Raw genomic sequence first — 13800 nt, 5'->3', positions numbered from 1 at the left:
CCCTCGGAAGCCTGCCAGGACTTCATGGAATGGTCTCCTGCACAGGCAGACGTCTCCTCTGCACCATCTCCTACCCGAGGCCCAGGAAGGCCCACTGCAGGGGAAGTGACTGGCACGGCTCACACTGTCTACCTCCTGTAGCAGGCAGTGTCCTCCCCCTGACTCTCCGCAGGCTGCACAGTCACCCGCAGGCTGTGGTGGAGGAGCACCGGGAGGGGTGTCAGGTGGCCTCGTTCCCTGCCCATTCCTCCTGGTGATGACCTGCTGCCTCTGGGGTCACATCATACCTACTCCTTGATGCTGTGCTGCCACCCTCGGGCCTGGAAGCCCCTCCACCCGTCCTGACTCCACCCCCTGCCCAAGCCTTCACCTGAGATCGTGAGCTCCCAAAATCCTCCTCGGGGTCACCAAGGAATTTGGGTCACACAGCCCAGAAATCAGTCTGCCTTCCCCACTAATTTGCAAGGGATCTTGACCCACTAACATGTCCTCATTGAGCCTCAGTTTACTTATCTGCAAAATGGGAATAGCAATACAACCCTCGAAGGGTTTTGGGAGGCTTTAGTGGACTTAGATGTGATCCTAGAAGTCTGTTGCCTGGCACAGAGGAGGCGCTCAGTAAACTCACCGTGATGGTGAGGGTGTGGTGGGTAGTGGGTGGTATTCCCTCACCTCCTGGCCGGCCTCCTCCTGCCTGCGTCTGGCTCGGGGGGCCCTTCCTTGTCTTCGCCACCCTAAGGGCCCCACATCTGTGTCCTGTTTCTCCTCAGCCACATCCTGAGCCCCAGCAGCTCATGTGAGAAGCTCTCAGGCCTGGCTTTGTCTGGTGTCGCCTCTCTGGGTCTCAGGGGCAGTGGGGGATGAACAGTCCCTGACGATGGAGACATGGGGGTCCTCCGATCATGCAGACGACGATGGGACATTTCTGGGCAGCTCTTGTAAAACATCAACACATGAGAAAATACCCCAGCAGAGCCATGTCTGCTTAGCCGCCTGAGACGCCAGGCCTGGTTGGCAAGTGAGCCCACGCGGCGCAGGAGATGTGCCCTGGTGGTTCTGTCGCCGCACCCATGCTGCCCAGGGAGTTATGTCTGGATGTGCCTGAGATTCCCCCTTTCAGACCATGCGACAGGGGATCGCAGCAGAGATGAGGCTGAGTCTGGGCTCACGTTCCCATTCACTGGGCCCTTTGTGGGGTGTAATGGGCCTCAGTCATATCCATGCCTGATACAATGGGGAAGCCAGGTCCGTAGGCCAAGAGGGACCCCATGAAACAATTATTTAGAGGCAGAAAGAGGCCAGATCCAGAGACAGCAGGAGAGCCCAGGGTGCCAGCCTGAGCGAGGGGCCAAATCCAAGGGTAAAGTCCTTGGGAACTGAGAATGGAAGAGATTAAAGATTTAGAGTTTGCCCCAGATCAGCACATTTTTATTTTAGGCCCATGACAAGGTCTATTTTTGATTCTGTGGTACCTAGTATAGGCCTGGCATATAGTAGGTGTTCAGTAAATGCAGGCTGACTGCATGGGAGGGGTAGTTAGATAGGCAAGGGCATTTTTAGATGTATAAGTGAACGGTGGAAATGGATGGGCAGCTAAATGAATGGCCAGGTGGGTGGACAAATGAAAATAAAAAAAGGGGAGGGAGGGAAGATGGGTGGATGAGTGGATACCTAAGTGGGCTGCTAGATGTGTGGGATGATGAGTGGAATGACTGACAGGGTAGCCGGATGGATAGAGAGATGGGTGGGTGGGCAAATGGGTGAATGGATGGCAAGAAGACAGCAATTTTATAAATAGTTGCTTGGATTGGGTGGTTCATTGGTTGAATGAGTGTGAGAATGGATAGGTGGATGGATGGATGGAAAGAAGGATAGGTATTCAGGTGGGCAAATAGGTAAGTGGGTGCGTGAGTAGGCGGCAGGATAGTTTATGGATGATTGCAAGGACTGGGTAATTGGAAAGGTAGATGGATGAGTGTGTCTGTGGGTCACTGGTGAATGAATGAACAGTGAAATCTCATGTGGCTAAATGCCTGACATCTTGCCCAGAAGCAGAGGGGTGGTCTGGATTCTGGGATTTGAGTTAATTGTCCTTCACTGGGAGACACCAGTGCCAATTAGGCAAATAGATCCAGTCCCAGCAGGCCTTGCAGCAGGCTGGCTAATTGACTGCAACCTGGCAGACCCCAGCTTGGACTTACAGTGGCCTGCGCCTTATCGATTTGTAACTTATATCCACGCACACCCAAAAGGATTTGCAGTGACTTACAATAAATATTAAACCTGCACACCACAGGGCAGTGAAGAGTAAAGTGAGAAAGCCAGAGGCCACATGGCAGAATGGTGAACAGTGTACCCGGTTCACCCAGATCTGCGGCTTACTAGCTGTGTGACATGGGGCAGGTTGCTTAACCTCTCTGAGGCACATTTCCCCCCATCTATAGACCGAAAGGGAGGAAGAGAAGCTGGTTTGCTGGGAATATGTGTGAACGATGACTCGATGTCTAAGTGGGACGTGAGGAGTCTGGGTGGGTGGATGGCTGGGTGGTGCATTCCTGGGCCCGTGGAATGCTGCAGGGATGATGGGTGGGTGGGTACATGTGGACAATAATAGTTCTAGCTCCCAGGGTGTTGTGAGCATCGGAGGGTGTGATGTACGTGACAGCTCAGCACAGTGACTGGCACTAAGTGCTTTGAATTACACAGTGTATGCGGCCCTCTCGACAGGGCTGACAGTATAAGCAGGAAGGAGCTTTCACTGTCTGAGGCGGCTGTGGGGGGGGTGCTCAGTGGGGAGTAAGGTAGCTTTCACAGAGGCTGAGGGCGCAGTGGGGGGTGAGGTGGCTTTAACAGAGGCTGAGGGCCAGCACAGTGAACCAGACTCAGCCTGCCCGCTCCCCACCTACAGTCCAGTCCAAGGGCTGAGGGTCAAAACAAGTCGCAGGGCAAGGTGGCAGTGGTGATGATGGATGTAGGACTGTGGAAGCCCGGATGCTGGCGTCATCAGGGAAGGCTTGTCAGAGGAGGTGACATTGGAGATGGGTCTCAAAGGACACGTGTGAGTGTCCCAGGCAGTTTCAGGAGGGTGAGCAGTGTTGCAGGGAAAAGAAACCGCCCCTGGAGGGTCTGACTGCTGGACGGGAACTCTGTCCAGTGGGCAGAGAGGAGATGCGGAATATTTAGCAGCCGCTCGGAAGGGGTGCGAGGCCTCCTGCCTCCATTAGCCAGCCCCAGCGGTTCCCGGCTCTGCCACATCTCGCCAGTGACCGCCTGAGTTTCGTCTGGTGGTCTTGCCTCGCTGGGTCACTGTGAAGATCTCGCGAGATGAAGTTAAAAAGTGCTCAGCACAGCGCCTGGCGCACGGTAGGGGTTCCGTAATGCTTGGTCTGTGGTGGATTCATTGAACTAAAAGGACTTTAAAGATTAAAAATTACCCGGCAGATGCTGGATGCGAGAGGCAGCCTCGTGTGTCAGGAAGGCTCGAGGGCATTAGGCCTGGGTTCAATTTCTGACTGGCTGTGTGACCTTGGCCGAGTCACCTAACCTCTCGGAGCTTCAGTTTATTTATGTATAAAATGGGACCAGTAACAGGCGTCCCTCAGGGCCGTCCTGAGGACTGACGGAGTTCTTATGTGTAGAGGGCTGTTCCCGGCCCCGCCTCCGTTCCTTTCCTTCCCCAGGAAGCCCTGGTGTTCATTTACCGCCCACCCCCCACCCCCAGCAACCCCGTCCCAGACCCCCATCCATCATCCTGTCCTTTGCGGAGGTTAAGTGGGTCCCCAAGCAGCGAATCCAAACTCTCCCGAAGTCCTGGCCTCACAATGCGGCCCGCTGTTAGCAAGCAGCCCGGCTGGCCCGGAGGATTGGGTTTCAGCCAGGCGGTCGGCGCTGGCGGATGCCCAGGCCAGCGGCGGGCAGGCGGGGGACGGAGCGGAGGAGCCGGCGTCGCGGGACTCCTCCGCCCCGGCCTGAGAAAACAAGAGCCGGCTCCAGGCAGGCAACCGAGGCAGAAAAGGGCCTCAGGCGGCAGGAGGACGAGGAGGGGTACGTGTGGGAGAGTGCTGGGCAGAAGGATTTTACATTAGCTGGGTCTCCTTTCCGTGAGCCCGAGGACGGAGCAGGGGGCCGAGCTGGAAAAACAACGTGCTGCCTGTTACCTTAGAAGATCCGCAGCTTTCTCCGAGCTGCCCAGGGCTTCTCTGGCACTGCAACCCCCCACTTCAGGGCCAGTGACCCCCCGAGGCCCTCTCAGGTGCGGATCCTCATCTGGTGTTTAGAAGAGAGGCCTCTACGAACCAAAGCCAGTCCGGCTGAGACGGGTTCAGATATCAGCTCTGCTGTGTGTCTTTATGGCTGTGTGACTTTGGGCAGGCCCCTGAGCCTTCCTGGTCTCGGTTTCCCCATCTGTGCAGCAGGGATAACAGTGCCAGCCTTGTGGAGTGTGCGGAGCAATTAATTAGCTCAGGGCCTGGCACCAGAGCAGGGTCCGAGAAAGCTGTGGTAGTTCCCCCTTCCTTTTGTGAGGCAGCATAGCCCCCCCCCCCGGGTTCCTGGGGTCAGACCAAAAAGGTCAGATCCTGCCCTGCCCCTGACTGGCCTTGTGGCCTTGGAGAAGTCCTTGATCTCTCTGAGCCTTGGTTTCCCTGTGAGGTTGCTCTGGGATGTCAGTGAGACAGGCCTGCCCACCATTGGCCCCTGCGAGGGTTAGCAATTTCCTCTGTTATCTTGAGCCTTTTGCATATTATAACAACCCCCTGTGACCAGCGCCTCTGTGGATCCTCAGACGATCCTGGGACACACCCTTTTACAGATGAGGGAACTGAGGCTCAGAGAGGTGACTTTTCCAAGTCACCTCGCTTGCTGATAGCCTTGAACTTCGTCTCCTGATTCCTGACTGTTGCCTCCTCTTGGAAGTTGCAAGTTGAACCTTGGAATGAATGCTCCAGCTCCCGGCCATTGGTAGCCGGGGTCTGCCTCCAGGCTGCGGCTGGCTTCTCACCAGGCCGTGGTTCTGTAGGCAGGCCTGTGCTTGAGCCACCTCGGCCTCTTTAGCGTCAGACAGGGAGCAACCGGAGCTGCTGGGAAGGCTCCAGAGTGGCATCTGCTGCGTGGGTTACACGCCAGGCCGATTTGCTGCCTGGACTGTGGGCTGCTGGCCAGTCTTGAGCAAAGACACAGGGGAACAGCTACGGACAGACAGTGTCCTCGTGTCCATGTTTTCAGGAGAGGCCGTATCACTACACCCCTCAGGAATGCTCCATGGCTCCGCATTGCTGTGGGACATGTCCAAATTCCTTGGCCCCACATCCAAGGTCCTACGTGTTCTGGCCCCTCCTGAGCCACCAGATCCTTCCAGGAGTGTTTCGCTCCAACCTCATGGGGCAGAAATCCCGACGCAGTGCAGTGGTTATGAGCGTGGGCTTTGGGGTGGAGCAGATGCAACTCCACCACCTCCCGGCCGTGGAAACTTGGGGCAAGCTCTCCTGACTTTAGTTTTCCATCTGTAAAGGGAGATAATAAAACACCCAATTGACAAATCGTTTTAATGAAATGAGATAAGGAACACTAACCCCTCGCCCAGAGCCCGCCCCCAAGACCCCTCTGCTGTCTCCTTGCCCTCCGTGCCTTTCCCACTGAGCCTCTCCTGACTGCCTTCTAACTCAGTCTTCTTCAAGCCTCCACTCAGATGAGCCATCAGGTTGCACTGTTACCCAAGCTGCGCCGGACAGTCATCCCTCTGTGCAGCACTTCGGCTGTGCCTACATGGTGCACCCTTCTCCCCTTCCCCCAGCTCCAAGGCCATCTCCTCTGAGGCACCTTTGCTAATTCCCTGGTCAAAGCTAATCCCTTCTTCCTCTGGGTTTCCTGGCTCCCGGACCTGACCTGCCTTTCCCTTTGCTGCTTCCCCGTAGAAAGTTCACGTGTGAGGCACTTGCTTGGAAGGCCCCTGAGGGAAAGACCCGCTGATCTGTGTCCATATCCCCAGTGCCCGGCACAGGGCTTGGCACTCACCAGGCAGAGTAGACATTCAGCGAGTGACTGTGATCTTGTTACTCAACCCAGGAGAATTCAGGGCCAGCTGCCAACTAGAAGGAGCCTTTGAGCAAAGTTTTGGAAGAGAAGTCAGCCAGGCTGACAAAGCTGGAAGGGCCAGGCATTCCACAGAGAAAAATCTGGAATGGTCAAGTCGCCAGCGCCCGAGGAAACGTCGTGCTTTCTGCAAGCAGGAGAAAATGTGGGGTGTCTGGACAGCAGGGACCCAGGCAAGTGCGGCTGAAATGTCACTAGCTGGCCCGGGCAGCAGCAGCCTGGAGTGCACTGCTGAGGTGCCAGGACTTCATCCTGCCGGCAGGGAAGCTCTGAAGGGCATCAGGCTCAGTGAGGCCACGATCAGACATGGGCTTTCGAGACATCCCCCAGCTGTCTGCAGCGGGTCCAACACCCCTGCTGTGCGCCCCAGCCAGCTCTCAGCCCGTGCTGGGGACAGACGCAGACCCTCCTCCCCACCACCCCCAGTGAGGGGCCTGGGAGACGTAGCATCCACAGGATGTTCCTTTATTCTTACACAGCCCATTTTATAGATGGGGAAACTGAGGCCCAGAGAAGCGCCAGGTTTGCCCTCAGTCACACACGAGAGTGTGTCGGAGCCAAGGTTCTGGCCTGGCCAGTCTGTGCTCTGCTGCCCTGCTGTCCTTCTCTCTTTCCCTTCCTGTCCTCACACAGGCCACACAAGGAGACAATAAACACAAACAAAAGGCCCCGGTGATTTTTGGTTTGTTTGTTTTGTGTGTGTGTTTTTAAGGCTATAGCTGCGGCCTCTTAAAAATAACACAGGTGTGGGATGAGACAGATGTAGGTTCAAATCCAAGCCCTGCCTGTGTGCACTTGGACAGATTCTTCACCTCTCTGGCCTCAGTTTCCCCATTTGTAAACTGGGGTTAATCATATATACCTGCCTCCAGGTTGTCGTAAACCTGAAATGGTATTTAGAGTGCTCAGCTCGGTGCCCAGCACACAATAGGTGCTTAATAAATGCTCTCCTCACTCCTTTGCAACTCTGACATACTGTCCTTAGTGCAGACAAACAGCATCTGTGGCCCTGGAGAATTAGGGCCCAAGAGGGGGTCAGACAGAGCTGACCAGGGGTAGACCGGGGAGCAAAGGGCGACCAACCCCACCTCCCAGCCTGAAAGCAGGGCTGTGGCAGCGCCCGCCAGGGCCCCGCACAGCCACCCTGCTGTTGGGCCCAACACTAACGACTTCAGTGTGTCTCCCCTTTTAGCTCAAATATTTCTGAAATGCACACTGCTCCTTCACACATAGCCGGAGGGGCCCGGGGGCCTCCCCAGCCTGTGCAATCAGGGCCTCCTGATTGCTTTCTTCTGTGCAGCCTCCGGGAAGGAGAGGGGGTGCGGGTGCAGTGGGGCCAGGGCCAAGGCAGCTCCCATGGCCCGAACCCTGCTTCCCACCGAGGAGAGCATTCTGGGCTGGTGGCTGGAGGCCCTGGTTCCGGCTTGCGGCTGGATGCTGAAAATCTGTGCACACAGCTTCAGTGTTCTCATCTGCTTCCAGGGCTTGGGAGCTGGACATCTCCGTAGGGCTAGCCAAGGTGGGAGGGCCCAGAGACAAGAGCAGAGTTAGGCAGGGTGGGAAAGGACCAGGGGGCTGGCGAGGATGTGGGCAGGTGGACATGGTCCAACAAGGGGGTCTTGGAGAGCTGCTGACCTGTCCTGGGCAACTCCAGGCTTCACCCTCGGCTCTTAGCACACCCTGCCCCACCCCCCACCCACCGTTAATGCCCAGAAACTGCTGTGGCTCATCTCACCTTCGCCTCTGCTGTCCCCTCTGCCCACCGTGCCTTGGCCACTCAGCCTCTCCTGACCCCTTTCTAACTCAGTCTTTAAGCCTCCACTCCAAGTCACTTCCTCCAGGAAGCTGTCTAATTGGGGCATATTCTTCCTTGCCTTCCACCCCCCAGTTCCTATAACCCACAGTACCCCCTGCACATCCACACTCCTGTCTTTGTCACATAGTGTGGTGATTAATTATCCGTGTACAGTGAAAACAGCGTCCCTCGAATGAGGGATTGCATTGTCACAGTGGGGAAGGGGTTGGGGACATTCCCAGCACTCCAGAGGCAGTTTGATGGAGCCTAGCGGTCCCCAAAGCCTGGGGAGTGAAATGATGTTAGGTAGTTTGCAGGCATTTTTAATTACTATCATCTTGTGTTTACCGTCTTTTTTATGGCAAGCAATACTGGTTTTCCATTTATAATAATGATTGCTTTTTTTTTCTTTAAAATGCACTTAAGAAAAAAGAGTCAATGGAAGAAAAAGAGTAAATAAGCACAGGTTGCAGGTGGAGACAGCTGAAGCCATGGGTGCTGTCCCAGTGAAGCAGAACACCGCCAACATGTGTTCAAATCCTGCAGCCCGGCGGGGTGGGACGGGGGTGGGTGATAACCACCTAGCAAGGGAAGAGCTACTATGCGTCATGCCCTGTGCTGAGTCTCAGGGACCCCAGAACCAGGACCCAGCACCCACCCTTTGGAGAACCGTAGACAGTTGGAAAAACCTAGCAGACAGGAGTAGTTCCCACCCAGAATATAATCTGCAAGTGCTGGGCAGAGCTGTGAGGTGTTACGGATTCAGAAGGGCTTCCCAGAGGAGGTGACCTGAGTTGAGACTTAAGGGAAGAGCATTCGAGAGGTCAAAGAAGGCGCACAGGGGGAGAAGATCAGAAGGAGTTGTACGTGTGGGTTGCGAGGCGCAGGGGTGAGAGAGCACCGCCCGTTCTGTGTGACTGTAACACAGCTCATGAATGGAACCAGATGTGTAACCTTGGGCAAATCCTGAGCCTTTGGAAGCCTCAGTTTCTCCGTCTGTGAAATGGGACAGTATCAACTCAGTCTTTGCAAGGTAGTGAGAATGTTGGTGAGGGTCCCTGGCTCCTAATAAAATCTCCGAGGACATGAGTTTTCTCCCTTTGTAGACTTTTGGGATTAGAGGGGAGACGTCTGGGGTGTTCTGAGAAGAGGTGCGGGTGGGGAAACCAGGGTTTAACTTCCTGGACCCACCGGCTTCCTGAGACGAGAACTGCTAATTCCATTCCCCGGGGAACTGAGTTTGACTTCTGCGCTTGGTTTGAGAGGAACGAAGGAAACTCCTGACATCCCGGGAAGGCAGCGTCAGACAGGCCAGGACGGGCTCCCCGGAGGTTGTGGCCATCAGGCCAGAGGCTGATGTTTGTCAGATGTTCGCGAGCACAGCCTGGGGCGGGGCTGGGGGAGGACGGCCTAAGCTGAAGCCTTTTGGACCCGCCTTCACTTTCGGGGCCACCTAATGAGCTCAAAGGAAATGGCATGTGTGCAGGCCCTGGGTCGGCCAAAAAGCACCGCGCTCAGTCTGGGAAAGAATGAGCAGCCGCCACTCACTGAGGACCTGCTTTGTGCTGGGCTCCAAGCTCACACACTTCCCGTCACACTTAGTCCTCCTGCCCACACTCTGAAGGTACCGTGGCTGTTCTCCAGGTGAGGAAGCTGAGGCTTTGAAAGGTCACAGGTCCAAGGTTACAAAGCAAGTAAATAGGTGGCTGAGCAGGTTCATCGGAATTGAAGTGTCTCTGACCTCCCAGGCCCTAGTTTATCGACTCTGCTTACCTGCCCTGTTTTCAGAGGGTGGAGGAAGGTGTCAACACTGACAAGCGAAAGGTCAAGTGAAGTTTTGGGGAGCACATCCACGTGTCCCCTCCTGCCACAGCCCCATGGGGAACAGCTTCCACGGAGGTGGCTTTCCAGGCAAAGCCCAGAACTGGTGTGGTTGAAGGGAGACTAAGGCGCCTGCCCTTCGCATCGTCCGAGGGGCTGCGAGCTTCACACTCCTTAGTCCATTTCTGTCTGTGAATCAGGCAGCCCTTGACTTCTGGTGCTTCCGAGATCTTCCCCTTGCTTGTTCCAGATGTGGGGTGCAGAGGGAGCAGTGGGAGCCCCTGGCCTGAGCTCCCTGGGAGTCCAAGGTTTGAGCACCAGCTTTTAGTGTATGACCTTTGGCAAGTCATTTGCCCTTCCTGGGCCTGAGTTTCCACCCATGCAGTGAGGGTGTCAGCTCGCAGTCCCTCCTCTGGGCTGTGGAATCCTCTAGGGTTTGGCCTCTGGGTCAGCCCAGGAATCCAGCCAAGGGGTGGGGCCACCTGCTTGGCGGGCTTGCACCCGACCCCTGTCTCGTCCCAAGCAGAGTCTCTCCTCTCCCTTGTTCCGCAGTTCCTAGCAGCTGTTCCTCCGGCCCAGGCAGAGAGCCCGGCTTGGCGAGTCTCTGGCTGAAGCCGATGAGAGAAAACAGGTTAAAAGTTCAGCCCTTGTTCTCTCCAGGAAGAAAAATCTGTAGCATTCGGAGTGTGAAAAGGAACCCTTTTTTCAGCTCCAAAGCAGCACAATAGAGCTTCCCTCCAATTTGCCATCAAAAAGACGCCCTTGGCACTGGACTCCACTGTCCCTGGCACCTTCCCTCCCCCATCGCCAGTCTCCAGTGCGAAGGGACACAATGACCAAAATCACAAGCCACTCATGGTCATGGGGACACTGCTCCATCCTTTCTTGTCAGTTTGCTGGTGTGACTGGGGCCACCTCTGGCTAAATGCTGCCTCCCCTGCCCACCTTCCATCCCCACCATCCTGGTCCTGGTTCAAGACTTTGTTTCTCCCACTTCGGTCTTCAGAGCGGCCTGGACACCGAGCACCCTACCCCCGCACTCCTCTCTGTAGATCTTGCAGACCCTCAAACCAAGGATCTAGAAGTTTACAGGGTAGGAGACGGGGACAGCCACCAGCTCCTGTGTGATCCTCAGGAAGCCTCTTCCCCTTCTCTGTACCTCAGTTGCCCTACGTACAGAACTGGGTGGTTGGGCTGCACCAGGGATAGGATCTGGTTTCCTGGGGCGCCGTGGGGAGACACGTCGTGCAGCCACAGTGCGTGGGGATCGGCTGGTGGTGTCTGCCCGGGGCACAGAACGGGAGGATGGCAGCAAACATGCCTCTCGCCCACTCTCACGGAGCTAGGTGGCGTGGAAGGGCCAGCGGACCGTCTAGGTTTCTGCACTTACTGTCTCATAGCTAGTTGTATTCACGCTCATTCCCACTACCAGACTGGCCTGTTTCACAGGAGGGTCTTCCTGTTCACTGTTTTCTCTTCAGGACACGCAGCACGGGGCCGGGGTACAGGATAGGCATCAGGATATATCAATATTGCTTTAGTGAATGCTTGAAAGGGGCCGATTTAAATCTGCTCAGTGCATTGGGTGGTGACTCTTTGCTCTCCCCACAGAAACACTGATGGACTCGACTACAGCGACAGCGGAGCTCGGCTGGACCGTGCATCCTCCCTCAGGGGTGAGTCAGTGGTCCCCAAACCCTGCCTGGTCTCCGGGGTTCCTTGGGGACCTCGGGTTCTGCTGCAGGGCCTGGATGCCCCCTCACATTTCAGTCCCTTTCCCTCCTTCAGAGCCCAGGGCCGAGCCTCTCATCGCCCCACCCACCTGGCCCTCTGCCATTGGTGGAGTGCTAGTTACCATGACAACATGCTGGATGCATTCAGCTGTCCCATGGAATCCTCAGGGTGAGGCTCAGAAGTAGGTACTTGCACTGTTCCCTCTTAGAGATGAGGAAAGTGAACTGTCATTTCCTGAGTACCCAGGGTATGTCAGACACTGCACCAAGTACCTTTCCGTTCATCACCTCCACTCCAAAGGGGAGGAATCCTCTCCGTTGTACAGGTGAGGAAACTGAGGCTCAGAGAGTTGTAGCCACTTGCCAGGGGCCCTACAGCTAGTAAGGGTCGGGGCTCAGGTTTGTTGTACACAGGGCTGTGACCGTGTCCTCTGGGGCCCCTTTCTGGGTCCCTGTGACACAAGGCTCCCCCTCCCTGAGCTCTTCACACCTCGTTGCATGCAGCAATCGGAGCCTTCGTAGCCTGCAGGCTCCCCAAGGGCAAGGCCAGGCCCAGTCTCGGATCCCTCTTTCTCCCTTCCCCAGTGAGCCCAGCACCTGCATCCAGGCTGTGGGGTAAGACTCCTGAAATCCTCTCCCAGTTCGGCCGCTCGCTAGGTGTGTGGTTTGGGCCAGTTCTCTAACCTCTCCAAACTTATGATATGGTGCTAATAATGTCCTCCTCACAGGACTCTTGTAAGGTTCTGCAGAGCACCTAGCCCAGCGGCTGGCGGGGAGTGAGCGCCCAGTAATGAGTAGCCATAATGACTATTGCCATCATCACTGTCCCCATCATCCATTTTCATATCATTCTCTTCTCATCCCCTGGTCTCTCGGGAGGGTCCTGGGCTCCCACCGCCTATCCCTTCCCTTCCCCCCATCCCAGCATCTGTGCTGGGACTCAGCTGCTGCCCCGTGGAGCTGCATAACCCCCCCTACCCCCCAAGGCCTGCGCTCTCAATAGGCAGGGCCCAGGGTCAGCCTTCTTTCTGTAGCTCTTTCTTGTCACCAATTTTCCATCTGTGAAGGCGGCAGGGCCCACAGCCCCACCCTGCCAGTAATGAGGCCAGGCTGGGCTGCGGGGCCCCCGGACGCAATTATTTGGGGTGTTTAGGCTGCAGGGCCTCCGCATGTTAATTAGAGAGAGGGGAGAAAGGCAGAGTGCTCTAATTAAGTGCTCTAATTAAGTTCTGAAGAAGAGCAGTGGTTGTAACAAGGGGCTGACTTTGTCACATGGTACCATAAAAAAAAAATGAAATGCAATGTAAGGAGCTTCAGAGCCGCCATTGAAGTAGAGACTGGGCCTTCCCGACGCACACGCACCCTCACAGCTGCCACTCCTTCGGCCAGTGCAGACTTTGCCCAGAGAATTGGAGGGAGACAGAAGGACAAAGAATGCCCGTTGGAGGGTGACGGTTCTCTCCCACACCACCATAGTCATATTTGGCAGTTGGGGAAATCGAGCCCAGAGAGGGGGCGTAACTTGCTCAAGGCCATACATTGATTTGCAGAGCTGGGACACAACCCAGCACCCTGGGGACACTGTTGGGTCCTTGTGTTTTGAAGGCCGTGTGGGCCGACACCTGAATGGGTCGGGGTCTGTGTGGCCTGGATCAAGTCACCTTATTTCTCTGGTCTCTACTCCCTCACCTGTAACATGGGGATGACCATAAGCACCATGTGTGATAAACAAGGTAAAATAAATGAAATCCTGTCAGCCCCCAGCCCCTGGGCTGGGCGGGTGGTGGGGGTGCTCTGCTGTTGAATTCTTTCGGGCCTACCCCGTCTGAGTCCATCTGCTCTGGGTAAAGCCAGCCACCACCAAAAGGGACACGAGAGAAGGAGGGAAGCAGTAGCCACCCTCAGTGAGCCCTCAGCTCCATGGGGAGACCAGACCCAGGGGGCGCTCACCCAGGCAGATCGTCCGCAGGGAATGCAGACGTGCAGCTGCCAGGGAGCCTGCTGCGAGAGGCTGCAGAAGAACAGACAGACCGATAGATGAGAGGGCGCTTAAGGAAGGCGCAAAGCTGAATAAAGGCTCAGCGGTGCAAGGGGGCTTGGCCTTCGAAGGTCTGTGAGAAGAGAATAGGCTCTTGTGCCCTTCCAGTCCCAACTTTCCGGGGCCCAACTTGGCCCCGCCAGCCATGAGGCTCGGAGACTCTCAGCTGGCTGTGTGAGAGCCCAGGCTGGGGCCCGAGGGGATGTCAACTCTCCGGCAGGGTCAGGGAGGGTGGGAGGTCTCCCTCCAGGTACCACTGTTGCCACTCACTGTCCCGGAGCAGGGTTGCTGTCTTAGGGAACGGTCCTGTCTTCCCAGTCACA

The 13800-nt window shown here is 56.1% G+C and overlaps 1 protein-coding gene across 4 annotated transcripts in view; it reads left to right on the top strand.

Annotated features, from left to right (window-relative positions):
* The window catches only part of EPHB2 (EPH receptor B2), a 171569-nt gene that overhangs the window by 51246 nt on the left and 106523 nt on the right, over positions 1–13800 (top strand). For all 4 annotated transcript variants that reach the window (XM_037135953.2, XM_037135949.2, XM_037135951.2 and 1 more), the window contains exon 2: positions 11318–11382. In XM_037135953.2, the coding sequence (XP_036991848.1) occupies positions 11318–11382 (65 nt within the window). The remainder of the gene's footprint in view (positions 1–11317; positions 11383–13800) is intronic.

The sequence above is a fragment of the Artibeus jamaicensis genome, unplaced genomic scaffold (assembly GCF_021234435.1).
Source record: "Artibeus jamaicensis isolate MK-2021 breed Jamaican fruit bat unplaced genomic scaffold, CSHL_Jam_final scaffold_847, whole genome shotgun sequence".
Classification (NCBI taxonomy): Eukaryota; Metazoa; Chordata; class Mammalia; order Chiroptera; family Phyllostomidae; genus Artibeus; species Artibeus jamaicensis.
The sequence above is the reverse complement of the archived record's forward strand: the minus strand, read 5'-3'. Positions and strand labels throughout refer to the sequence as shown.